General features: G+C 37.8%; 1 protein-coding gene across 7 annotated transcripts in view; it reads right to left on the bottom strand.

The window, feature by feature from the left end:
- enox2 (ecto-NOX disulfide-thiol exchanger 2) overlaps nucleotides 1–26,596 on the bottom strand; it is a 360,733-nt gene that overhangs the window by 229,589 nt on the left and 104,548 nt on the right. The window contains exon 1 of one of the 7 annotated variants that reach the window (XM_067457981.1): nucleotides 19,759–20,021. The exons of 5 other annotated variants lie outside the window; for them this stretch is intronic. In XM_067457981.1, coding sequence (XP_067314082.1) covers nucleotides 19,759–19,780 — 22 coding nt within the window. In that variant the 5' untranslated portion in view covers nucleotides 19,781–20,021. Of the gene's footprint in view, nucleotides 1–19,758; nucleotides 20,022–26,596 lie in introns of those variants that run through there. One more of the 7 variants, XM_067457983.1, reaches the window with a different exon arrangement.

The raw sequence follows: 26,596 nt of genomic DNA, 5'->3' as shown, positions 1-26,596 counted from the left end.
AATTCCACATAATATCCATTGTGAACAAAGTAAAGAACTTAACTTGCTAAATAAATAGGATTTGGTTTGGGAAGTTTGCAGATTTACAGCACTGTGCACCATAAAGGTTGAGAAGAGGTCAAAAAAGTAATGTGAGATCTCAAGCTCAAGTATACCAACATTGACCACCCTTATAAGTGTAGAGATATTTACTGTCATCTCCACAGCGTGCATTCCAATGGTAAAAATAGAGATAGCAATAAAGTTAGTAATGAAACCAGAGGTAAATCATCCCACTTAGTGTGCAAAAACCAAACCTGTGGGTAGGAATAGGGGTGTGCGATATTGACAAAAAATGATATCTCGATATTTCCTGGGATTTTTTCGATACCGATAATTAGACAATATTTTGCTGAGTGTGTTATTGTGCTGGTATCTTGATGCTGGTGATCAGCTGACTCCTAAAGTTGTTGATATTCTTCATATTCTGTGTGGTGGTCAGTTCACAGCATTGACAGAAATGATCTTTCATAAGCATTTTTACATATATCAAAACCTAGTTATATGCATGCATCATCTTTTGTGTTAATTTCATGATTTGAATCAAATTCAATTATAATATTAAGACACAATAGGGCTGTTACCAATCAAATTATATAAGTATCAACACAATTCACCTTCGCAATGGAGGGACAACAGACAAGCCAATACCGAAGTGACTTAAACTGCAATTAATCGACCGGCCACTAGGGACAGGCTCCAGAAAAGAGCAGAATCTCATTGAACCTCATGTAAAAATTCTCAACTTTACAGCAGAAAAAACATGTTTACAGTCTGGTACAAATATTGGTTTTGGTCTATATGGCACATTTTGCCCTTCATGGCAACTGTGAGGGGGCGATTTTTATAACTCATTCGTTTACATAATATAAAGCCTTAACCTCTTAATCTGTGCCCCTATTTTTGAGAATTTTCTGAAAATGACATACCTAAATAAAAAGATCTGCAGCTCTTAAACGGTCTATATTCATTAATCGGGTCTTATTTTAAACTAGACACTTGAAATATTGTTACCCAAGAGTCATAACTCAAAATATTATAGGAACAGAGTAAAACAAGGGTCATAAAAATGCTTAAAACAAATATGCATGTATGTGACAGTTTTTTGTTGTTGATGAGATTTTAATGTTAAGGTCCTGAAAATAACCTAAATATAAAGCTGAATGTCTGATCATGTTTTGATCCAAATTTGAGGATGATTCTCTCAAAAATGTAGCTTCTGTAAGCTTTTATGTAAAAAAAAAAAAGACTAGGCGTCCTTTCAAAAAGGCCAATTATATTAAAACATTTGTAATTGTAAAAAGTAGTTTTTATTCAAATAAATCTGCAATAAACTGCTAATTATAATGCATTTACAGTCCCTGAAAAACTAAAGCAACTATTTATAAATAAGTGTAAAAAACTCATAGTTAGTTGATAAAAACAGTCTGCCATAGAGTCTGCGTGTGCGATTAAGTATCTGCGCTAAAACTGGCAGGCTGAGCTGGTGCTATGGAGACGGTACACAGGAGGTTTATTCATTCAATGCTTACAACATATCTTACAAACGCTATACAAAATAATGTCTTTTGATTCGTTACTATGTCCATCAATCAAATCTATGCTGGCTATGCATTGGCTAGGCATTGACTGGCTTTATCCAATGAAAACCATGGCTGCCTTTGACTGACAGCTTTAGCAGCCAACAACATGCTCCATTTATATCATGTGTCATCAGAGAGTCTGTGATTGAAGGAGAGAGACATGGGAGGGATTAATATGACAGGAACAGTCAAATGTACAGGGGAGATCGTCAGAATAATGATTATAATTTAATTTAATATATATATTTTATTGAAAAAGGACGGGATTGGTTACTCTAACACAAAACGCTCGTGCAAACAACGGAGGAATTTTTGTTTTTTTCCATATTTTTTCATTGGGATTAAAATGTGGGATGCATTTTGAAGAGTGGAGTCGGACATGTATGCTGTTGTTTCGTGGATTCGTCTGATCTGATCTGGACGTCAGGAGATGAAAGATGAGTACCGCATTTATTATTATAATGTTTAAATAGCTAGTGTGTCAGCATTTCATTTAACCCTTTCTTCTCATGTGTATTTATTGCAAAAACAAGTTCAGAACATGAATCTTGAGTGTTTTTAGCTATTACATTTGTTATCATGCTGATATCTGGATTCTTCCTGTGGTATTCATTAAAAATATTAAATTACAGTCCCTGACAAAAGTCTTGTCGCTTATCTATTTTGTAGAAATACCTGATATTAACCTGACTTTTAATTAATTCATTGGTGTTAGAAATAGCTCATATGAAAAGCTAAAACCCTCCCAAATGATGTTTAATGCACTGAAATAAATAATTTTCACAGAAAAAATATTTATCATTTAATCAAGACAGAAAGGTCAAATTTTGGCAAGACAACAGTTTTGTCGCCTATACAGAAATTGAACATATTTACTGCAAATACAAAAATATGTCAGCAAATTAAGTTGTGGTGCTGTGAGATCCAAATTTAATATCTTGTATGACTTCCATGAGCTTGAAGGACTGCATCCATGCGGTTTGGCAAGGATTCATACAATTTATTGACGAAGTCATCAGGAATAGCTAAGAAAGCAGTCTTGCATGCCTCCCAGAGTTCATCAATATTCTTTGGTTTCATCTTCCATGCGTCCTCTTTCATCCTACCCCACATATGCTCAATGATGTTCATGTCTGGTGACTGGGCTGGCCAATCCTGGAGCATCTTGATCTTCTTCGCCTTGAGGAACTTTGATGTGGAGATGGAAGTATGCGATGGAGAACCGTCCTGCTGCAGAATTTGGCCTCTTTTATGGTTGGGAATATAAGAGGTAGCTAATATTTCTTGATATTTTAGACTATTGATGTTGCCTTCCACCCTGCAGATCTCTCGCACACCCCCATACTGGATGTAACCCCAGACCATGATTTTTCCGCCACAAAACTTCACTGTTTTCTGGGTGAATCTCGGATCCATTCGGCACCAGTAGGTCTCCTGCAATATTTGCGGCGACTGTGGTTTAATTCAACAGAAGATTCATCTGAAAAATCCACCTTCTGCCCCTGTTCCAGCGTCCATCCTTTTAGCAGGCTGTGGGCCTTGGCAAATGCCACACCGTTTTTCAATTGTCTTTTGTTTAGTGTTGGCTTCTGGGCACTGATTCGACCATGGAGGCCATTTCGAGACAGAATCCGACAAACTGTTCTGGTTGACACAGGGACTTCAGGTGACCAGGTCTCGTGGAGCTCTGCTGCAGTGGGAAATGGGCTGGCCTTGGATTTTCGAGCCAACAAACGGTCCTCTCGAGCAGTTGTCTTGCGGGGTCTGCCTGACCTGGGCTTGTCAAAAACGTCTCCAGTCTCTTCAAAAAAATTTTTTATCCTCTGTACTTGACGCTGAGACACACTGAAGGTGTCTGCCACATCAGCAGTGGATCTGGTCTTCAGCCTCTTGATAATCAAAACTTTAGTCTCAGGGTGAATCTTAGGCATGTTTGCAGAGGTCTAGTTGCAGTTGATGTGAAGGTCTAGTGTACTGGGGTTCTTTTTATACACACCTGAGACCTAATTGATCCATTATTAGTCACAGGTGAAGCGCATATGACAAGGTGACAAAACTTATGTCTTTGCAAAAATTGACTCAATGGGCTTAACTAAGCTGTGAATATTAGAATACTTTTTGAAAGTTTAGTTTTTCACTGAAACATCATCACAAAAACTGGTGGGATTAAAATGAGCCATTTCTTTAAAAAAATCTTGATTAGAAATATATTTCAGTGGCACTTTAGGTCAATTTGTTCACAAGCGACAAGACTTTTGTCAGGGACTGTATATAGACTCACATGCAGTGAAAGCGTGCACCCGCACCAGCCACGTAGTTAATGCACACTGCGCTCACACTCTGGGTGTGTGTGAGGGATATACTCGATAATGTCAGATCGCACATCGATACAACAACAATTACAATATTATCACAGACAATATATATCGCACACCCCTAGGTAGGTAGAAAAGTTTTAACTAATTCAAAGCCCTTTCTAAAGCAGAGTAGAAGGCTCAGCGTTCTTGTTTTAACTAGAGGTTGGTCAATGGCCACAACAGCCTATTAACAGTTACAGCCTTTCCTTTGACTCCTGACATCAAATCACACACTGAGACATTCATTCATCCTACAAATGAGTGGGTTGCATTTGAGCTTTTTTTAAAAACTGTTTTAGATTCCTAATGAAAGAAGGTGGTCTTAGAGGTTTGTGTGTTTATGCAAAAATAGCAAAAATAGCAGCTGACGAGCACCACCTCAAAGCCATGTTGAGGGCGGAAAATCACTGAGTCAAAAGTTGACTAAACTGGACTCACTGTTCCACATTGAAAACAGGAAAACAAAAAAAATGAATAAATGAAAATACACAGTGCTTTAGAGTTCAATTAAACACAGGGTGAAGAAAGGTTCCAGAAAGAAATTTCTTTACTTGAGTTACTTAGTGACTGAGGCTTAAATGAAAAAAGAAGAAAGAAAAAAAAGCAATTTCAGTGCAGATTTATAGTATTAGATGAAAAATAAGAGGAACGTGATTTTTTCCATTATCTACAGTGAGCTAGTGGTTGCATCTCAGCACGTTCTCAGGGGCCCTAGCAAACTCAGGCCCACTTGAGAGATGTAGTATTCTGCATCTTCTGGACGATCCATCATGCTATATGCTGTGCTGCTTCCAATTGTTTTTCCTGGCAGTGCCGGGAAGGAAAGAGAAATAAATACCATAGTAACAACAAAAATTCTGGTTCGCTTTATCTATCACAGCGTTGTGTGAAGCAGCAGAATTGTACAATATTACTAGTGCTTCAGAAGGAGAGCTCAGCACTTTGGCTCTGTCATCTCACCAGAGCCCCAGCAGCAGAGCATGGCAGTCTTTAAGCCACCAATCTGCTCCATCACAAACTGAGATGCAGACCGAGGCTTAGTGCTTCTCCAGTGGCTGCGTTTGGCCCTTGGCGAGCCAACATGCTCTGCTGCCTTTGCTCACTGAGGACAACCTCAAGGGTTTAAATTAGACAGCCTCAAAGAAAAATGACACGTCTACCCAGTTTGTAAATCGCAAGGTCAAATTAGATGCCTCCTGTGTTCCAAAAGATGGTTGTCAATAATGAACAGCGAAGTAGTCCTTTCTTAAAGTTTTAGGCCCTCTGATCTGATCCTAACTTCTATTATCCTGCCAGATTCAAGGCCATTATTTATCACTGCAAGGGGAAAGCGGAATCCTCTCTGCCATTATGTCTGCTTCCTTAAACTTGAAGTGATAACACCTTGTTAGTAGCTGGGGATTTGGGAGGAATCTTCTTGCCTTCTATCTAGGGTTGGGCATCGAGAACCGGTTCTAACTTGGAACCGTTTAAAAAATAACGATTCCATTGGAATCGTTTAGAAAATTTATTTTCGGTTCCGATCTTCGGTTCCAAACGCGCAAGTTTTGGTTTCCATGGCCACCTGATTTCCGGTGCTTGCGCGCCCGCTTGTTCTTTTAGTCATGGAAGCCCGGTAAGCGGCTCTGAAGTGTGGATTTATTTCACTTTTAAAAGCCTGGGTCGGCACAGTGCAACTAGTGTTGTCAAAAATATCGATACTGAAATATCTGAAAAGATACGATAGCCTGCTCAGCCTACACAATCGATCCCAGCTGCTCTCCTCTCCTCTCCTCTCTGACCGACAGCGAGTTGACACGCAGCCGCATATTCTCATTCAGCCGGTTAACCCTCTGAACACGACGGACGCGCGTTCTGCTGGACTTTTCCTTACGACAGCGTGTTAGTGTTAGTGATCGGTCTGAATTTCGCGCGGGATTGCACATAATTCTACGAATCCCCGCAGATTTCAAGCTCACATCTGAAGCGCACACACACACACATAGCCTACCGTAATAAAGCCGCCCCTGACATACAAGTGCAAATATTCGGTTCTTTTTACAGCTTATTATTGGTCAAATACACTCAAACAAATTCTCAGTGCACATTTTGAACAGTATGTAAACACAGTCATAAACAATTCAGGAAGAAATGAAGAAAGAGTAACAGGAACAGTGTTCAGGATCCATGAGTGCGGCAGTTTTTAAAGGGACAGCAGTCATTTGTTATTCAAAGTCAAACTACAAAAAGACAAACGATCACACTGCTCTTGACTGATCAACTTGTCTAACTTTAATGGTTTTATATGAAACTATTTAATTTTTTGCAAAAACATTATCCAATGTTATTTTAAATTTATTTAGCCACTTTGCGTTTTTTTTATTCAGTTTCTTACCTGAATGTTAGACCTACCTGAAAAAATAAAGCAGTCTATTTCATTTATATCTTTTATTCTATTGTATTTATTTGTGCAATTTTTTTTATATGTATCTTTGTTTATTCAATTTACCATTCAAAATCAAGCTTACTTGTGCTGTGTGTAAACTATTGCAACACAATTACCCCGTTGTAAAAAATACATTGAGTTAACAAATATTTGTGAGATAATTTTAATAGTAATTGATCAATGTTTATATATGAGAAAAAGCTTAAAAGCTTTATCATATAAAGTGATCTCTTCAGAAGAAATGTTTGATTGCCTAGACTTTCAAAAGACAGACAAAAAAAAAATTATATAAAAAATATCTAATTGACAGTATATGCAGCGTTTTCCCCCCATTGTATTGAAAATAGCATTGAATATCGATGTGACATGTTTTGACTCCACCCCTCAAAGAATCGGAATCAAGAATCGAAAAGAACCGGAATCGAAAGTAAGAATCGGAATCAGAATCGTTCAAATCAAAACGATGCCCAACCCTACTTCTATCGCACTTCCACTTTAGGAAACATTTGAGTCAGAGGGGCTGCTGCTATGGACACTTCAACCTGAACCTCCTCACTTGCTATAGAGCCCAGCAGGCTGTTTGTTTTATTATTATTTTTGACCAACAGACCGCCTGTATGATTAGAGCACTCCTTCACAGGGATATTGTGTTGCAAATGTATATCTTCAATCAGAGTCCTGCACGGGTCCATTTTTGGAGACCCGCCCCCGCCCGTACCGTAAAATATAAAGTATTTTACTTGCCCGACGGACAAGGGTCTGATTAAAACAAAAATAACTAGCAAATGCAAGAATGTTTGTGCATTAATTTAGTGTAAGTGCCGATCGATAGTGGATAATAATATATAATGAACTGATGATAACAAGGTCGCGCTGTTGACGCTCGTGCAGCTTCTCGAGGAGAAATTACAACACTAGAGCGTTTAAGCTGTTTCCTGAATACCATCACGACTGAAAATGACACTGCTTTCATATGACAGTTTCATGAACAATTAATTAACATTCACTTACATTAACATTCACTTAAAGTCACTTACATTTAAGATGGAATATTGAGTTATTTTGTTCTATTTCAGCAGCGAAAATCTTTCACACACCAACAAGTGTGTTACTGAACGATTCAGTGTTTGAATGAATTGTTTGAATGAACGACTCAATGGCTGACTCATTAAGACGGCCACCTGCTGCCACCTACTGGAGGTTTAGTTTCATGTTTGAATGTGTCTATTCAAAACTACAAATCTCCAAACATTATTTAATACAGTTGTAATTTTTCAGTGTAAATTATTTAATTTTATTGTTAACAGCCCTTATAGTGTCTTAATTTAATTTAATGTATTGATCAAATTTAACAATATAAAATGAAACCTGAAGCATAGCCTATATTTAATAAGATTAGGGGGGAAATGCCCTTTATAAAAGGTAAAAATATTACAAATTTGAAATGATTTAATAATATTTTTTTTTAAATCACAAATATGCAGATTTAAATATGTAAAAGATGATTGAACACTGGTGAGAATATTGCTTCAGAATAAATTATAGTAACAACACACACACACACACACACACACACACACACACACACACACACACACACACACACACACACACACACACACACACACACACACACACACACACACACACACACACACACACACACACACACACACACACACAATAAAAAAATAAAATAAAAAAAAAGATATAGTTTAGAAAATGGAAATAAAATATGTCAAGAAATCTGTACTGGCAATGTGAATATAATTTCTCATAAATTCAATTATCTAATCAACCAATCACATGGCAGTTGCTTCAATGCATTAAGGGGTGTGGTCCTGGTCAAGACAATCTCCTGAACTCTAAACTGAATGTCAGAATGGGAAAGAAAGATGATTTAAGCAATTTTGAGCATAGCATGGTTGTTGGTGCCAGACGGGCCGGTCTGAGTATTTCACAATCTGCTCAGTTATTGGGATTTTCACACACAACCATTTCTAGGGTTTACAAAGAATGGTGTGAAATGAGAAAAACATCCAGTATGCGGCAGTCCTGTGGGCGAAAATGCCTTGTTGATGCTAGAGGTCAGAGGAGAATGGGCCGACTGATTCAAGCTGATAGAAGAGCAACTTTGACTGAAATAACTCGTTACAATGATTTCTGTTAAGACATTCAGATGGTAGAGTCAGAATTTGGTGTAAACAGAATGAGAAAATGGATCCATCATGCCTTGTTACCACTGTGCATGCTGCTGGTGGTGTAATGGTATGGGGGATGTTTTCTATTTATATATATTTTGTTTCACAATCAATACAGACTGTTTCACAAATTTGTTTCACAATCACATTCAATACATACTGCAAACTCAAATCCACAATTTAAATGATTTCACTGCATTGAAAAAAGTGGTGCAGGCAACACTGACACAGTATACAAATTAACTACCAATTAAATGCTACCAATACATTGTGGTAACAGATTCAGCAATAATTAATTGTTGTAGAATTGAAATGTGTTGGGACAGAATGTTTAGCATTAGCAGATGGAGAGAGACCCAACCGCCTTGTTGTGCTCTGGCACATCTGAGAGGAGACAACCAAACAAATCCTCCAAGGGCCTCATAAACAACAATTTGGCTTAAAAAAATCTCACATGCATATTTCATTAGGATTTGAGATAGTGTGAAAGCTTTATAGATGTCATTGAAACAGACATGATGTGAAACAAGGGTCCTTCAGGCCAAGTTTAGTTTGCATAGTTAAAAAGTGGCATGTACAACAATACCATAAAAATCTGATCAAATCTTTACATTCATATCCATTGTTTTCTTTTTGGAGCTGTCGAATAGAGTAAATATTTATAGCTAGCCTCTCATTAAGCACTTCAATTAGTTTCTTCTTGTATTGAAGGAATAATACGCTAAATAAAAATGCAGCTGATAACGCTTACCCAGCAGGATTCAGCACAATGTGGTTCTTCGTTATCCAACACAGAGGAGCATTTTTTGCAGCATCAATTATCAGGTACACTGTTCCTTCGCGCTGGATACCATGGCTTTTAATTAGCAAAGCACAGAAAGACACAGATCTGAGCAAACTGCTGGAGCGACTGCCACGTGGAGAGCCGTGAGAGTACAACAAACTCAATTATGGCCAAAATACTGAACATGCATTGAAATGAGGTTCGGCGCACACACGAAAAGCCTCACAAGCTACAATAAGACTGTGAGCAGAGGACACATTTCATGCATGGAAAGAATACAGGTCTGAAATGAGTGACATTTAGAACAGAAAGATAATCAGCAAACAATAAATCAAGCTGGTTTCAATCATCAAGAGAGAGACTTGAAAAAAATTATAAGTCCTGAAAGAGTTCCTGTTTTGCTTGGAAAAGCAATATGATAATGCATTTACAATATGATTATGTATTTGCGTAACTGCAGTTAATTATAGTGTTGAATGATATTTCTGACCACCTGGATGTATCATTCACACGGACAGTAATGTTTCTGCTGGAGGAAGTCAGGTCTGGTAGGATGTGTCCTTGCCGCTAGATGGCCTAATGTTATTGTGTCACTGATGTCATTTTATTTTGATTTGATATCAGTTTCTGGATGGGACAGCATTTCTATATAAACCTTCAGCAGTGAATAATGCATGCTATCATGAACAAGACGAACGATTATCAATGCAATGCATGAATCAAGCTCACTCAGAATGTCAACAATTTTAGATATGGTTTTCCATGCATCATTCCTTTATTGTATCTCTCTATGTGGGCACAGACAAATCATATAAAAGAGTGAAATCATTCGTAGTGACTTCCTCTGAGTCTTGCTTACCCTCAGCTACTTTATCTCACTGGAGGCAGATCATGTGAGCTCCACATAGATGCTAGCCTAGAAATCTAGACGCACCTTAGCGGCAGCAAATCTAATTTGCCGCTTGTGTCGTCTAGCAACTCTCAATACACTTCTGAGCTGTAAACGGCAAACTCTGGTTGGGCCAATCACCGTGTATAGAGTCGGTGGGCGGGGCTTAACATAATAATGGCCGAGTTGCGCTTGCATGCTTCTAGTAAACACAGAAACTGGCGAACGGCGGTCTTTCGAAACAGCTTTGACCGCGACTCTGGAAGACTTGGAGTTAAACTTTTCTCTGAGAAAAGAACGGCACTGAAGTCATTCTTAAGAAGGGAAGATGTGTTCGGAGTTTAATCTGTCAACGAGCTCTGCTTCACCTTCGTTGCTCTGGTTGGTTGTAGCGATATCCAATCGCGTGCATGCCTGCAGAGGGAGTTTGAAAGACAACCGTTTATCCCGCCCCTCGGATTGAGCTGTCAATGGTGAGTTTCCAGACCAAACATCTTGATGTGGGTCTGGCTTGTCAGGCTACATAGATGCCTCTTCAGTGGCTGTTTCTATGGGCCACTATAAGTAAGCCATCCGCCATATTGGCAAGGTCAAAACACCAGTCGGTGAACATTTGAGAGCAAGTTGACTATGTGTCTGCAATCGCAGTTAGATGTATGAATATCTATCAGCAATAGACTTCAACAGATGATTTTGCTCAACTAACACAATACAACAAGACAAAGGCCTCCACTAAGATGACATTAAAAGGTGTCATGAACTGTTTTTTTTAATACTGTTGTCTGAGGTCAACTGATGACGTTTGTGTGGTTTTTACATTCAAAAATATCATAACTAATAAGTAATAGGCTATTTTCTACACAGGTTTTGAGGCTCTTTCCTGAACGCTGGGTTTTGATGGGCGTGCCGCACTGGAGACTCGAAGTAAACGCCCACGGCTAGGATTGGATTTTCATATTTAATGAGCTTCTGTTCCCCTTTCATATCTATGCCTCTATCAGTTCACATGAAAGAGGGATTGTTTTAAAAGCAGCAAGCGGAATGATTCTCTCGACCACAGGGCTCGTAAACGTCAAACACAATGATTCATTTCTCATCCCCCCGCGATTGAATGGACTATTATTTTTGTATTACATGGCCTGCCCGATCGATCGATATAAGCACGAACCACTTGCGCGCACACACACATTCGCACACACACACACACACACACACACACACACACACACACCCTTCAAATGTCACATCAAGAGAGAGTGAATAGCGCAGATCAAAAAAGGAATATTATTTTACTATTTGAGATTAATTGGCCTGCTGAACAGCTTACGTTTTGGTAGCCCATCTGGAAAACACACAGCCTCGGTACGTTGGGCTTTCCAAGCCCTGGCCCATACGAGTCCAGCGTGCTCAAGGTATGTTCTGTTAGACACGTACACATAATAAAAATGATATATAACAATGCAATACTATCAAATATAAAAAACACGTTTTACTCACATAAGTATATTGCACCATTCCTGTTGGATCCAATATAGAAAGCACAGCGTTGTGTTTTAATCTCAATATGTCTGCAAATCCAGCATCTGTCACTTGATTACAAATGATTCTGCAGTGAAATGAAGCAAACACACGAATGTCTTCCCCACGTGAGCTGGAACTTCATTAAAAATGTATAAAGTATCACACATTTCTAATATTACTATCCAATGCAGCGACTGTGTTCTTCCACAAACAGGAAAAGCGCAATATCTTGCTATCTTCCTCGGCATGTTTATTGTTGTTGGCTAGCGTGAGCCAATCACCTCCGTGAGTCGGTGGGCAGGGTTACTGAATTACACGTGCTGTATAGGAGGTGTTCGTCGCGGATGAAGGGTGTAAGGATGAAGCACACGATCGTTTTCTGGGCCTGGTGTCTATTAAAGCTTTTCTTTGACTAACAAATAAGTTTTCAGCTCTAAAAGGGTACAGGGTATTCTTATATTACCATGACCTTTTATACATCAAAAGCTCAAGGGAAAGTTGATCACCCCTTTAAACAGTTACTTTAGTGTAAAAACCTATAATATCGAGTTAATAGATAGAAAAAACACAAACTAACACATTTTCACCTGTGAAAGGTTATCCCATTTCATCAGGAATTGAAATCTTGGTGGTTTCACAATCAGTACTGAGAAGCCGCTATTCCAGTGCGAGCCAGGGCTTTCAATGGGACGGGCTGTACTTATAGTTTCAGTCCTGTAGCACCGAGCTCAAAACCACACTGAGTTTCCACCGTCAGGCCAGAAGCTCAAAGCGCTTCACTAAAACCTGCCCGTAAGGCGCCTCTCTGGAAGAACGCCATGCATTTCACCGACAAGTGGAAGTTTTATCAGAAAACGCATTAGAATTAAATAACTGAAAACTAGATACTAGCATGATAAAAGCTGCTGTTTGTTGGCAATTTTGTCATTTACTTAAAGATTTAAAACCCAAGCATCAATGTTTTACCACAGTTTTACAATATTAAGTTATGCATTGATCTTCAACCAAAGACTGTACAGTAGTCCCACAGAAATAGAGATATTTACCATTATATCACAAAAGAAAGAGGACACATACTGTTATGGTTCTGAATAGTTCCTTCATTTTCTTTTATTCATCAACTGTTTTGTGGATACTGTCTCTCTCTCTCTCTCTCTCTCTCTCTCTCTCTCTCTCTCTCTCTCTCTCTCTCTCTCTCTCTCTCTCTCTCTCTCTCTCTCTCTCTCTCTCTCTCTCTCTCTCTCTCTCTCTCTCTCTCTCTCTCTCTCTCTCTCTCTCTCTCTCTCTCTCTCTCTCTCTCTCTCCAAGTTGTGTGTTGCAGATTGGTGTTTCTTGTTAATCACTTGAAGACTGTGGTCCTGTCCAGCACCAGATCCGGATATAAGGACGCCCCAAACACTCACTCGGTGCTTCATGCCATTTTGTGTGCTGTTGTGCCTTTTTTGCTTTTGTTTAAATCAGAGAGAGTGTGATAGTATTTTTGTGAAAAACTGCATTAAGAGTTTGTTTATTTGTGAGCCTTTATTTGATTCTCTAGTTTTTCTGATTATAGTTTGTTTGATTTTGACCTGGTAATATATTTTGATTTATTTGCCAATCAACATGTATTTGTTGTAAATGCTGTCTTGTTTAATTAAGGGATGTAGGGGGTTGACGACAATTTATTTACACTTTATTTTGAACTTTGTTTATGTTAAAGGGAGGTGGGGAAGTTGAATCTATTTTTGTTTTCTTTATTTTTGTTGGAGGTAAATAGTTTCTAAAACAAGTTTGTTTGTTAGTTTGGCCTTGTCTGCCCCTGAACCCAAACCTAAACTGTTTTTCTTTGTAATTAAAAAATATAATTTTGAATTCTCTCTGGTGTGAGCTTTTTTCTGTTACGGCTGACCCCTAGAGGTCGTAACAGAAATTGGGGGCTCGTCCTAAAACAGATGTCTTTGATAAATCAATTGGAGTGGCGTCGTTGCATGCGGTAAGACAAAACTGTATATATAATATGCAGAGCTAAATATGGATATCAGAAAATCCAGTATAAAGAGATGACAGATACACTGACAGATAAAATAAATCCACGACTGTGATAGCCTGTTGTCTGATTTCTTCAAGTGGTCATATTAACCATAGTAATGGTTAGCGCGCACAGTCTTTTTAATGGCATATAAATATTTCTGCATTATACGATGGTCAGAATCCACATCAGATCACAAACGGTTATTTGTAACACTTGCTGCTGTTTGAAAGCGAGTTTTTAGTTAAAATGATCTTAGAAGTCTTTAATGCTGATGTTAACTGGTATATGAAATCATCCGCCCGTTGCGCTGCCGTCTCCAGACTCTTTTGTTATTAACCACTACTCAGTCTGAGCTTTGGGCCAAGGCTCAGTGGGCCAAAAACCTGTCAATTATATCATTGCTAATTGGCATAATATTAACTTCTCAACTTTGTTGTCGCTGTAGCTCATGTCATCAGAAATGGCCAACTCTCGTTTGCTTCTTGCTTTATTGCTGAAAATCAGCAAAATCAAGTTTTATTAATTACAAAACATCTAGACCAAAATGTACTTCTGAGAAGTATGTTGAAGAACATAAAAGTGTCGGGGCTTCATGTATAACTTGACGTAGATTTCATCTTAAAAGTGTGCGTATGCACCAAAGGCTTTAGATAACACCATGCCTAGTCAAAACCTACACATCAAAAAATGCATCTCTACCTCGTCTTCACCCCAAAATAACCATATATGGAGCTACAACGCCTTTTACTATACATATCTTCATCTGCATATCATTTCCATATGCATATTCCCATGATACCAAGTTTTGTACAGCCACATTTCATTGCAAAAAATACAATGTATTCATGTCTTTTATATATAAAATCTGTAAAAGCAAGATTGTATCAAATATTTTTCCGAGAAAGTTTTCAGGGAAGAGTTATCCTCATTCTTTTGCACAGGCCAAGTATAATTTTGAATTGTTTTAAACAAATTAGTTTTGTCTATAAGGTAAACATATGTGACCCAGAGATGGGCACTCGCGTTAGTGACTCGGACTTAAGTCGCATTTCATAAGGACTCACTCATGGTCAGTGTAGTCGTTGTGTTCAGCGTGAGAGACTCACCGAGACTCACCGAGTCCAAGTTTTAGACTTAGACTCTAGACTTGGACTCGACCTGAAATGACTTCAGGCTTTTAGAAACAACTCTTTAACCCTTAACTACTGATATAGTAAATAAAGATTTTTTGCTTTATTTGAATTTTCTATCTGCTTCACATACGAGACGTGGTTAATCGGACCCTTGTTATAGAATTTTATTAAGTATGTCCATGTATTGCATGTAAACTCAGAAATTTCAATAAGTCCAATGAAACATTACAGGATCCATCATGCCATATGGTCTCACATTTGGATTTATTACCATGTCAGATCGGCTAGATGCAAAGAAGAATCTGTGGAAAACAATTAAAGACACGGGACCGACAACATCAAATTTTGAATAGACATCATATATATCTATATATATCTATATCTATATATCTACATGTATATATATATATATATATATATATATATATAGCCAAGAAACACGCGTTAAATCGTAACACATCTCACATCTGATGACGACGCATCTTTAATATGGGTTGAAACTTGAAAATAATGCTTTATGTATGTTTCTGTCGATGAATACACATGCTGGCTCCTCACTTACACTAAAAAAACAGCAATAATAAAAGAAAAACATGGACAAAATAGTCTCTCTTTGTAAACTTTGTTCAATGCATGCGAGTGCTGCCGTAAGTTCAGTTATTTCGCCGTCATCACCCGCGTGTAGAGCCAGAAAACGCGAATGAGAACTCGCGTGCGCGCTGTGAGAGGATTTGTCTCTGCATTCGTCTCAAAGCGAGCACACGTCTCACAGCGCGCAAATATTGAGTTCTCTTTCAAATCTTGTGCTTGAACGGACAAACTCACACAAGAAGTATGTCAACATGTCCATCTTGATGAGTATTATAGAAGACATAGTCTGTATATGGCTTAAATGAACTTTATACAGTCGAGAAAGACGAGCATATCCCTGCATTAGGTCTTAAAGGGTTTAATTGAAAAAAAAGATAAGGACATCATTCACTGCTCTTTATTTAATAGCCTTTGTTAGTTTAATAAGGATTAATTGTGTGTACGTGTCTAATAGTGTAACGTGGGGGAGAGGACGCTGGCGTCGTCTGTTCGCCGCTTCTCCACCCACAAATGATCATGTTAATGTACTATTAGATTTAGATTTTATTTTATTTCCTTATGTTTGTGACTAGTCTAACAGTCAGAGCTACAATTGGGGCTGTTGCTGATTGCTGGCAGCCACTGAGAGGACGTTGTTCCTCGTTTCGCCGTTTTCCACCGCTTCTAATGTGTACGTTTGAATTGCTGCGGTTGGTTGGTTCTGGTTTGGAGGACATTTGATGATTCACTTTCTCGCCGCGACTGCTCACTGGTGGTCTCCCTTGGGCTTAAGCTGCATGGTGGCTGAAGTTTGCACCGGGCTAGCGTCATCTGGGCCATCGTAATCGGCGTCCGGCATGATGTTGGGATGTTCCGCTTCTCGGCTGCGCCGCTGTTCCGTCCTGCATTGCGGCCGTGGAGCGGCTTGGACTTCTGCGCCGACCCCGGTGTGTCCACAGAAGTGCCCGAAAAAATGTTCTGCCTCCTGCATGGTGCTGCGGCGATCCCCATCGTTTGAATCGTCATGAAGACCCATCATCTGGTCTTCAGCTGTCCTGCCTCGGCGATGTCATCAGGACACTGCCGCTGGGAGAAATCTGAAACATGGAGTGGCCCACAGTGTGCTGCGGAGCTAACAGAGACTTCCACCATCAGCTGTTTTCTGTTCACCATTAGCTCTGTTTTCTGTGTTGGTTGATTGTTTGTAGTATTTTATATTTTTACTTGTTATTCATTTTTTGTTGTTATTTCCCCCCCCCCCCCCCTTTGTTGCACTTTGAGATTCTTCGGAATGAAAAGTGCATTATAAATAAAATCTATTATTATTATTATTATTAATAGAACATACCTTAGCACGCTGTCAAAGGCTAAATAATCCTTTATTTGTGTTATTGTGGGTTCATTGTGATGCAATGAAGTGCACGAGCGTGTGTGTGTGTGTGTGTGTGTGTGTGTGTGTGTGTGTGTGTGTGTGTGTGTGTGTGTGTGTGTACGGTTTGCAGTTATATCCACCGATCGGGTAATAAAGTATTAAAAAAATAACATTCTAATAAATCACAGATGAATGAGAGATAAATCATTGTGTCTGTTTGGGAGCTGAAGCGCATTAAAGAAACTCGTATACAATCCTAGCCGTGGATGTTTACTTGGGTTACTACACACCCATCAAAACCCAGCGTTCAGGAGAGACGCTCAAAATCAGGATAGAAAATAGCCTATTACTCATTCATTGTGATGTTTTTGAATGGTAAAACCACATGAACGTCATTAGTTGACCTCAGAAAACAGTATTTAAAAGTTATTTAAAAATTAAAAAGCCAGTTCATAACACCTTTAACAGAGAATGTGAAAATAATCATCAATATCTAATTTTTTCATTGTATCTCATTTTGTTTGAACAAATTATTATAGCAAAAACTTCACTATGGAGCACATTCATAGATATAGTAACCTTCAATTAGAATGAAATGGCATAAGTTTCATGCATATAAAAAAAGCAACTGGCTTGCCAGGCCACTATATCATTTATGTATCCATGGTCACATTTACAGAGCAGTACTTTTTCAAGAAGACTTTTTTTGTGGTCTGCTTAACCCTGTTTTTAATCTATAAATAGGTGTGCTGTACAATACCATCTCAGAAAGCATTATACTTACATACATCTATTTGAAACTACTCAGAGGCTAGTACATAAAGAGTTTTTAATCTACTCAATCTACTGGACAAGGACTTGTGTCTTTTTGATCACAGATGCTGAACTCATTCTGAAACCGAACAATCACAACTACTGTAGTACTTCAGAGTTTATCAGATTTAGCAGCACTGATTGTGTTTTACTTATTTATCTCTTTTGTAGAAGCAAATATGTTTGGATTAAATATTATTTTTCCTGTGCATTAAATCCTCTTGGCATTCTTATAAGCAACAGCCACTGAATCACCAAACCACAGACATCTGCTCACAGACTATTTCTCTTACTCAAGTCTTAAAAAATATGCCATTTTGCTTCATTTTACGTAAGTAACCTCTGTCACAAATGCATTTTACACTTCTTCAGTGCCGCCCTCCTCTTTTTTCATTTCAGTTCTTCTGCTTTCATGAAAGCCCAGAGACTATCCATTATGTGCAATTTAAATGGCCACTCCCTACCCACCAAAAGAGCTATGTGCGAGAAAGTTCATGGCTGTCACGGAGCAATAAGAGGCTTTTTCCTACACACTTGAGGTTAAGGTGAGTGGGTTTACTCAGACAAATGCCGGACACATGTCAAAGTAAGCAGAGGTGAGGAAAATAGCAAATCACTGAATCTTATCAACACACAAATACACAAAATAATCCCATGCACCCTTGATTGATGCATGCAGTTTTTTTTTTTTTTTAATGATAGTAAGGCTCCACTTTGTTATTTAGAATATCAGATAACAATAGTTCATTCATCTCTTACTCAGCGTATTCAGCATGCATAAAAAAAACGCCAATCAAGTACACAAGCGTCATAATAAAGCACATCTGAGTGATAATTATACTAGAAAAATCACAATTGTTAACATGAACTAACAACGAGCAACAACACATTAATCTTAATAGATTTTAAAAATAGTGCAAGCACGAACGGTAACAGTTAACTAATGTGAACTAACAATGAACAAAACATTTGTTACAGTAGTTATTCATCTTTGTTAATGTAATATACAACTTTTGATTTGAATTATGCATTAGTAAATGTTGGCATTAACATCAATTTAGATTAATAAATGCTGTAGAATTCATGTTGACTAGTTAACTAATGAAACCTTATTGTAAAATGTTGCAACATGAACTAACAATATTAATAGGCTAATCAAGATTGCTGAATGCTTTAAACGTACTTTGCTAAAAGTTCATGATGCCTATTGCATAAAATATTAACCTTATTGAAGCATCACCCAGGCTAGAACTAAACAAAGCTTTTTTTTCGTCTGTTTTCTTATTTTGTCACCATACATATCAACTTGTTTTGATCACTTGAACTATTATTGATCTTGCTAGCACCTTTACAGCGACATGTTTTGTACTGCTGAAACTGACAACATGCCTTACAGTCAGTATTCTAACGTCAGGCAATACATCAAACTAGTCAGCATGCTTAATACCAAAATATATAGGGTACTGCAATTCAATGGTGAACATGTGGATTGGGTTTCCAGTTCCCACTGTAATGTCTGGATGCATTAGGCTACATAGCAAAATGTTGCAGGAACAGAAACCACACACAGGAACACAGGAGACCCAAATATAATGTCATTATAACGAGTGCACAGCCGTTGTTTTAATCACCGGAGCTGTCAGCGACTGTGCTCTGATGTCTGGACGACAGTGGCTGTGTCTCAATCACAAAACCTGTGAGCTGCCTAAGTAAACAGCACTTAGGGTATTCCGAGTGAACTCGCGTCTATGGTTCTCAAAAATGTTGCACGCGACTGTGTTGTCTTTGTAGACAGCTCCTCATGTAATAATATACAGGCGATATAACGCCGAAACATCGCTAAGACGCACGTTTAAAGTGGAGCGCGATGTCATTTCAGTCTTTAAAGTCATTCATGTGGAAAGCCTTTTTTTCTTGGCGGAGTTTTCATTCATATTTATGTCCGTAACGTCCGTTCTTAGCGGGCGGCTCCCTATACTAGCTATAGACCCACATAAGCGAGACTGACCACATTTAATGTCTCTAATCTATACAATAAAGTTAAACTCAAGACAGCGTACCTGTATACTGCACAAGAAACATCGTCCTGGGGATTTGGTTCAAAAAGACGCCGGATAAAGTCCCGTTGGGCTCTGGTAGTGGACGTTATTCCGCGCTTGGAGCTTTGCTGCTGGTGTCTGTGGGTCTGCTGCGCTTATAACTGCTTTAAAGATAGAGCAGACCACAGCGAGAGAGAGAGAGAGAGAGAGAGAGAGAGAGAGAGAGAGAGAGAGAGAGAGAGAGAGAGAGAGAGAGAGAGAGAGAGAGAGAGAGAGAGAGAATCCACCGTCACGCACAACGACTACACTGACCACGAGTGAGTCCGCGACACGACAAATCTAGTACGCTGTCTTTGTAATTCAATTTAACCGTGAAGGCGAACGACGTGTCTCACGTGCTCGCTCGGCTGACTGGTTTGATATGAAAGCCATTCGTAATCATATTGATTACTGTGCGCGAGAAATCCATTCACAAAACACGCAGTTTTATCGTCTAACCTATATCGTATATTAGTAAAATTACTCTGGTAGTAAATATAGTGTTGGTTTGTTTTTGTTTTTTCTTGTTGTTGTTGTTGTTTTTTTCTTCTTTTTTTTTCTTTGTTTTTTTTACAAATATAACATGCTAAATAGCATGTAGCCTACTGTTAGTAAATGCCAAGGTAGCAACTATAGCCTACTGTAGTATGATATATTTACTAGATAGTAGCCCATGGTTCAAAAACACAGCTAGAGTAATTTTACCATGTTAAAGCTATAATATAGCCTATTTTTTCACATGGGCTGTCAGAATCTGTGAAATGTGTCTATTATTTTCTAATTGTCCAAATGTAACATAACGAATTCATCTATTTTCTGCCAAAATATTTAGCTTAGTTTTTATTACAACAATAAGATTTGACAACTTGGTTTTATTTTTTGAAAAACACAAGCAACAACTTGGTATTAGCCTACATAAATACGTTTAAAAGTAGAATATATTATTTTTGTGGGAAACTCGTTGTAGTCGTTAGCAAAACAATAGGCCTAGGCCTATATGTAGGTATGTAATAAAATATACCTGTATGGGTTTCTTTGTCACTTTTGTTGTTAGAGTGATGATATGTACCAGTAGAGGGAGCAGAGCAACAGTTAAACTCAAGGGATAATTGCTATATAAACTATAACAGGATATATAATCCTAAACTAAAACCTCTTTAATAATACACACATATATGGGCCATTCATTGCAGTGGACAAGGAAATTGCAAAACTTATCCAAAATAAATAAATAAATATTATTCAAGCATCAACAGAAGCACATTTTATGTAATTTTCCACAATTTTGATGAATTGTGACATTTTGGGTGAAGTATGCAGGGGAATGTAGGATTTCAATATTGCTCAGCCTACAATGAAGGTATGATTTAATAATAATAATAATAATAATAATAATAATAATAATAATAATAATAATAATAATAATAATAATTTAATTTAATTTATCGTTTGTAAAGGATAGGCATGTGTTATATCAAGTAAATCCCTGAATATTAAATTAATCTCTAATAATTTTAAATAACCACCTATTGTTCATTAATATTCATTAAGTATATATACAAACTTTGTATTATTGTAACTGTCTAGATTGGCAATATGAATAATTATTTTGTTGTATTTTTATTTTATTTTTCAACACAAAATGTTTTAAACACTATTATTTTGTGCAGGAAAATTACGAATATCTACATTTATCGTTTTCATCCATGGAGATAACAGAAGATGTGTCATGCTTTAGTGAAGGACTCCCGTCACCTGGTGGAAAACAAACACACTTTTAACATGAAAATGACACTATAACCAGGAGATTGCAGAGGACCACTCATTAGATAATTTGCCATTTTTATAGCACTCTTTTTTTTCATAATGTGTTGCTTTTGGATTTATTATAAAATGAATATTATAACAAATTTGGGCAATTTTATTGCACTAAAGTATGAAATATAGCAAAAGCAGCAAAAGTCACATGCCATTCAGATTAAAAGGATTTAATAAATAAATACAACACTAAATAAATAAGCACAGATTTGACAGTGGATGCATAATATTATACGAAGCATTTCTGAGAAAGAACTACACAGATGCAGATATCATAACAATAAATGCACGTCGTCGCCTGCTTTTGACTCTGGCACTGCGCTGCTACGAATGAACACAAATTATGCATACATATACGGAGTTATTTGCACATTTTCAGGGGGAGCTAAAGCCCTTGTAAAATGGGCTAAGCGATGCCCCTGGAACTATGCCTTCACGTTCACCCATTTTTTTTTCATAAATGAAATGCATAAAAAAGACATCCAACCAATAAAGCAATGTTGTCTACCAGAACATAACCGAATAACACCTGGCCTGTTTTTCTACGCAATTTCCATTTTCCTTAGAACAATCTAAGTGCAACAAGGCGTTATGAACAGAACATATGACTGGCAGCATGCTGGGGGTCTAGGAGAGGTTAAATTATCCTGTGGCTTGCTGGAATCCCAGAAGAACTTTAACACCTCTATGTTTACAGCTCCGAATCTCAGGCCTGAGCTGTACGGCATAGCCAGGGTTACTTTCAGAGCTAAGAACAGATTACACATTTAACAGATGTCTTAACACATTCAACAGGAATTTACTGTTCTACTGTGCGTTGTGGTTAGGGAGCAGTGGAGACCGGTGTTGTGAGCACAGCATTTGATATTACAACAGTCTCATAAAAGCATGATAAGAGTGTGGGTGGAAACCGTGGCCTGCTACAGCTGCTAAACCTGATGAATACTGCAGACCAACAACCTCAGGGGAAAAGAATCAAAACTTTAGATATAATTCGGGTGCATTAGCATACTGAATCAAAACTTATATATATATATATATATATATATATATATATATATATATATATATATATATATATATATATATATATATATATATATATATATATATATAAATTCAGGCGCATTAGCATATATTGAAACAAAGTCAAGAATGTAGATGGTTCAATATCTACAGCAGATCAAATGTACTGCTTAGGAGCTTATTTATATACTTTGACGTTGGATGTAAATATAATAATTAGCTTGTTTTGGCACACCACCAGCTGTCTCCATACACAAAGTTGCCTTATTCCTTCGGTTTCACAGATGTCAACATTGGCCATCGTATCTGGCAGCCGCTTTCCTTCTGAATTTTTTTTTTTGATGTGCATGGATGCAAACATTGGCATATTCATTATGAACTGTTTATTTTGCCATTCTTAACAATTAGCTCTGACTATTCAAAAGCCAAAGGGGATACAAACAGCTGTCAAGACGATTTTTCAGAGGCAAAATGAGCATGTCTATGTTTTCGGCACTCATTTGAAACAGTTTTCATGCAATTAGAGGAATAAATGTGGCATGGCGCTGTTTTAGTCGCGTAAAAATATTCCAGTGCTGCGCCTGAGTCATTTGTGCTGCGAGGCAATTACATATCACAGCATCGAAATGACACATTAAAAGCACTGGAAACATGGGCTTTGTTATGTTACTATAATATGTTATTAAGCCTAAGTGAAAAACAATAGAGCGGGTTTCGCATAAGATCTTCCTTGCATCTCATGACTCTCTTACCTGTAGATTAGCCCAATAAGAGCAATCAAAGTCTGCCTGAGCAGTGCACTTTCCTTTCATTTACTCTAATCGGACATGCGCTTTCCCTCAAATTGCAGGGTACCACGTCATATATTAAACCACTGCAAACATGTACAATAATCACTAATAATTTGATAGAATCTGGCTTTTGTGCTTAAATTCAGACTTTGGGAAAAGGACAGAACTGGAGATCTAACCATGTTGCCTCATTCCTATCTGCAGCTATCATTTATTTGGTGGTAATGGAGCTGTAGGTGTTTGACAGATGATTCACCTTTACAAAGGTGAGCTAGTTCCCTCATCTCACGGACACCAGCGATGCCTCTGGCCGGGGCGCTTTGCCTTTGGCTGAAAAACAGCAAATACAGTAACATGCGTTTACGTCCTGATTCTCCTTGTGCGAGGAGACAGGTGTTTTTCTTTGGTCTTTGGAAGTGTGTGCCGTTCATTACGCTGTTCATGTTTTAATAACCTGAACACAATAAAAACAGGCCAAAGTTTCTCAAGGCAGCATCTAATGAATTCTCTCACCTCACAGAGAATGATTAAAAGCAGGTCTGTGGTCTTATTTAATTCATGCCACGTTGAGGCACTGACTCTACTCCTTTTGTCCTGATTTCAAACAACAGCCATGTGCTTTCAGTCAGTTGCTTATTTTATGAGCACTGGCAAACAAAACAGTTTAATATTGCATTAGCTGAGAGCAAATAGGTTCTAGTCAAGAATGCCATATTTTTTTATTAAGATCCAGTATTCTGAAAAATACTAGTCTTATTGGTCGAATTTTACATTATAAGACGTTTTCCTTTCACTGGGGGAAAACGGGGGAAATGGAAGGGGGAGGAAATCTGCTACAATAAAGAAAAGCTCAAGCCTCAATCACTGCGTCACTAAAGCAATTAAAATCCCAAGAGCTAAACTGGAATTCTGCCCATTATTTGACCCAACTCATATATGAAAAGTGTTGCACCTAAATATAAATCCTGAAGGCCTTGAAAATCAGACAAAAAGAGAATTTCAAATACATTCACAGCACAGAAATCATATAAAATACAGGCATACAGGCATTTCTGTATGCACAGAAGAGCATAGCTCTTTCCCAGGGAATGAATGCATGAACTGATGCAATGCAGTTCCCTTTGGATAAAATTAATTGATAAATGCCTAAATGTAAAAAAAAAAAACAAAAAAAAAAAACATAAAAAGTATTATATACTTATATAATGCAACCTATTTTTTTCCTTTTATTCTTTATTTTAAAAGTGATGTTTTGTCTGTAGAAAATGGAACACACATCATGCCAATGTCTGGTAATAATGGCAATGTGAACAATTAAATCTGGCAACTCAACTTCTCAATTATAGTTGAGGTTCATCAAAGCAGCTTCCGAATAAACAAACAGATGTTTGGAGCGGTTGTCTGTTCATTAAGATATTGGAGAGTTTTCCTTATATAGTTTCTACTTATATTTTAATATTTTGCCCGTTCCGCAGCACTAATGACATATTAACTGATTTAAAGCTTATTGTCGGTTTGGAGTCATTCACTCACTGTCATTTTTAGGGATCTCGTTTGATGCTCGTGAAAATGAATACTGAAAGCAAAGTATATCCATGGGAGAAATTCGATTAGAAGCGGTGTTGACCTCCCTTCATCTTCGGAACACAAATTAAGATATTTTTGTTGAAATACGATGGCCCAGAAAGGCCTCCATTTCCTCTCACAATAACCATAAGGCACTAAAGACGTTGTTACAAAACCCATCTCACTACAGTGGTTCTACAATAATTTTATGAAGCGGCGTCTCGACAATAAATGTTTTGTTCCAGGCTGTGCAGGGGATGTGAGGACTTTTCATAGCCTTCCCACAGAACAAAACTTGCAACAGGCATGTTTATCTATAACCGGATAACACAACAGTTTTATCAAAAGCAGTTTGTTTGCCCGGCCCATTTCACCACGGACAGTTTTTCTGTCTCAGCGTCTGATACTGGAGAAGCGGCAATTCAAACCATATCCCGCGAGCAGTAAGTAGTGATTTTATCCAATTATTGACTGTCTGTCTAAACAATTTCTGATTAAACTGAAAGTTTTTTAGTGAGACACATTAACGATAATATGGGATGGGAAGTAGCATACATCAGTATGACAAATGTCAAAGTTAATATTATTTCCTGCCAGTGTTGTCATACAAATCTACAAAATACAACCGTAGATATATATGTCAATCCCTTTTTTCAGATAAAATTATAATTAAGCCAATATTATAATAATATTATATTCAAACATAAGGTTGGATGCATAATCTCTCCATGATTGACAGTATACGGTAGATGTGTTTCTGTCACTGAAAGGAGCCGGGCAGTGAAACAGCCAATCAGAGCCAAACTCTACATTAATATTCATGACCCTTCCAAATAAGGCAAAAACAGATCATTTCATTCTAGGGACAATTTCTGGGGTTGTAAATGGACCTGTAATCCCTTATCTGGACACTTTTAACCCTTAAATAAGTCATATACCCTATATGTAGATATCAGGGAACAATTTAAAATATTGTTTCAACTCATTTTAGGGCACTTTTAATCTATCAACTAGCTCCGCTTCACGTTGCTCTGGTTGGTGTAGCGCTATCCAATCGTCTGCAGAGGGAGTTTGAAAGACAACCGTTTATCCCGCCCCTCGGATTGAGCCCTGTCAATGGTGAGTTCCCAGATCTTTTTAAAATCAATTTTTAAAGTTATACTCCCCTGGCCTTTTCTTCTTTTGTATTTTGTCTGCTATCTCTCTCTTTCGTTATGTTGAGTACAGACTACAAGATATACAAGGCGATTTTGTTCTGATTTCTCCCCTTCTGACAATCCTAGGTAAAGTCCCACTTATCTTAGTGGTTCTACAGATGACCTTATCTCATTTTCCTGTTGTGTAAGGTGTGGGAAAAACAAATGCACACACACTCTGGAGATTATCACGTGAAACGAAACAATACCCAATCAGAAAGCGAGCTGATGGAAAACTCACCAACAGCTCACACTAACACATAAAGTCCAAGTTCACACCATCTCCATGACTTCATCTAAACGTTTCTCATTTTTGCCCCCATGAATGTTCTGTAAAAAGCAGTCCATAGGCTATAAGCGTCGTTTTATTCTTGCCGGTCGTTTGTTTACTTTAAAGTCATGCTTGAGGCGAGAGATTTTGCC

Source organism: Pseudorasbora parva, chromosome 11 (assembly GCF_024679245.1).
Source record: "Pseudorasbora parva isolate DD20220531a chromosome 11, ASM2467924v1, whole genome shotgun sequence".
NCBI lineage: Eukaryota > Metazoa > Chordata > Actinopteri > Cypriniformes > Gobionidae > Pseudorasbora > Pseudorasbora parva.
The sequence above is the reverse complement of the archived record's forward strand: the minus strand, read 5'-3'. Positions and strand labels throughout refer to the sequence as shown.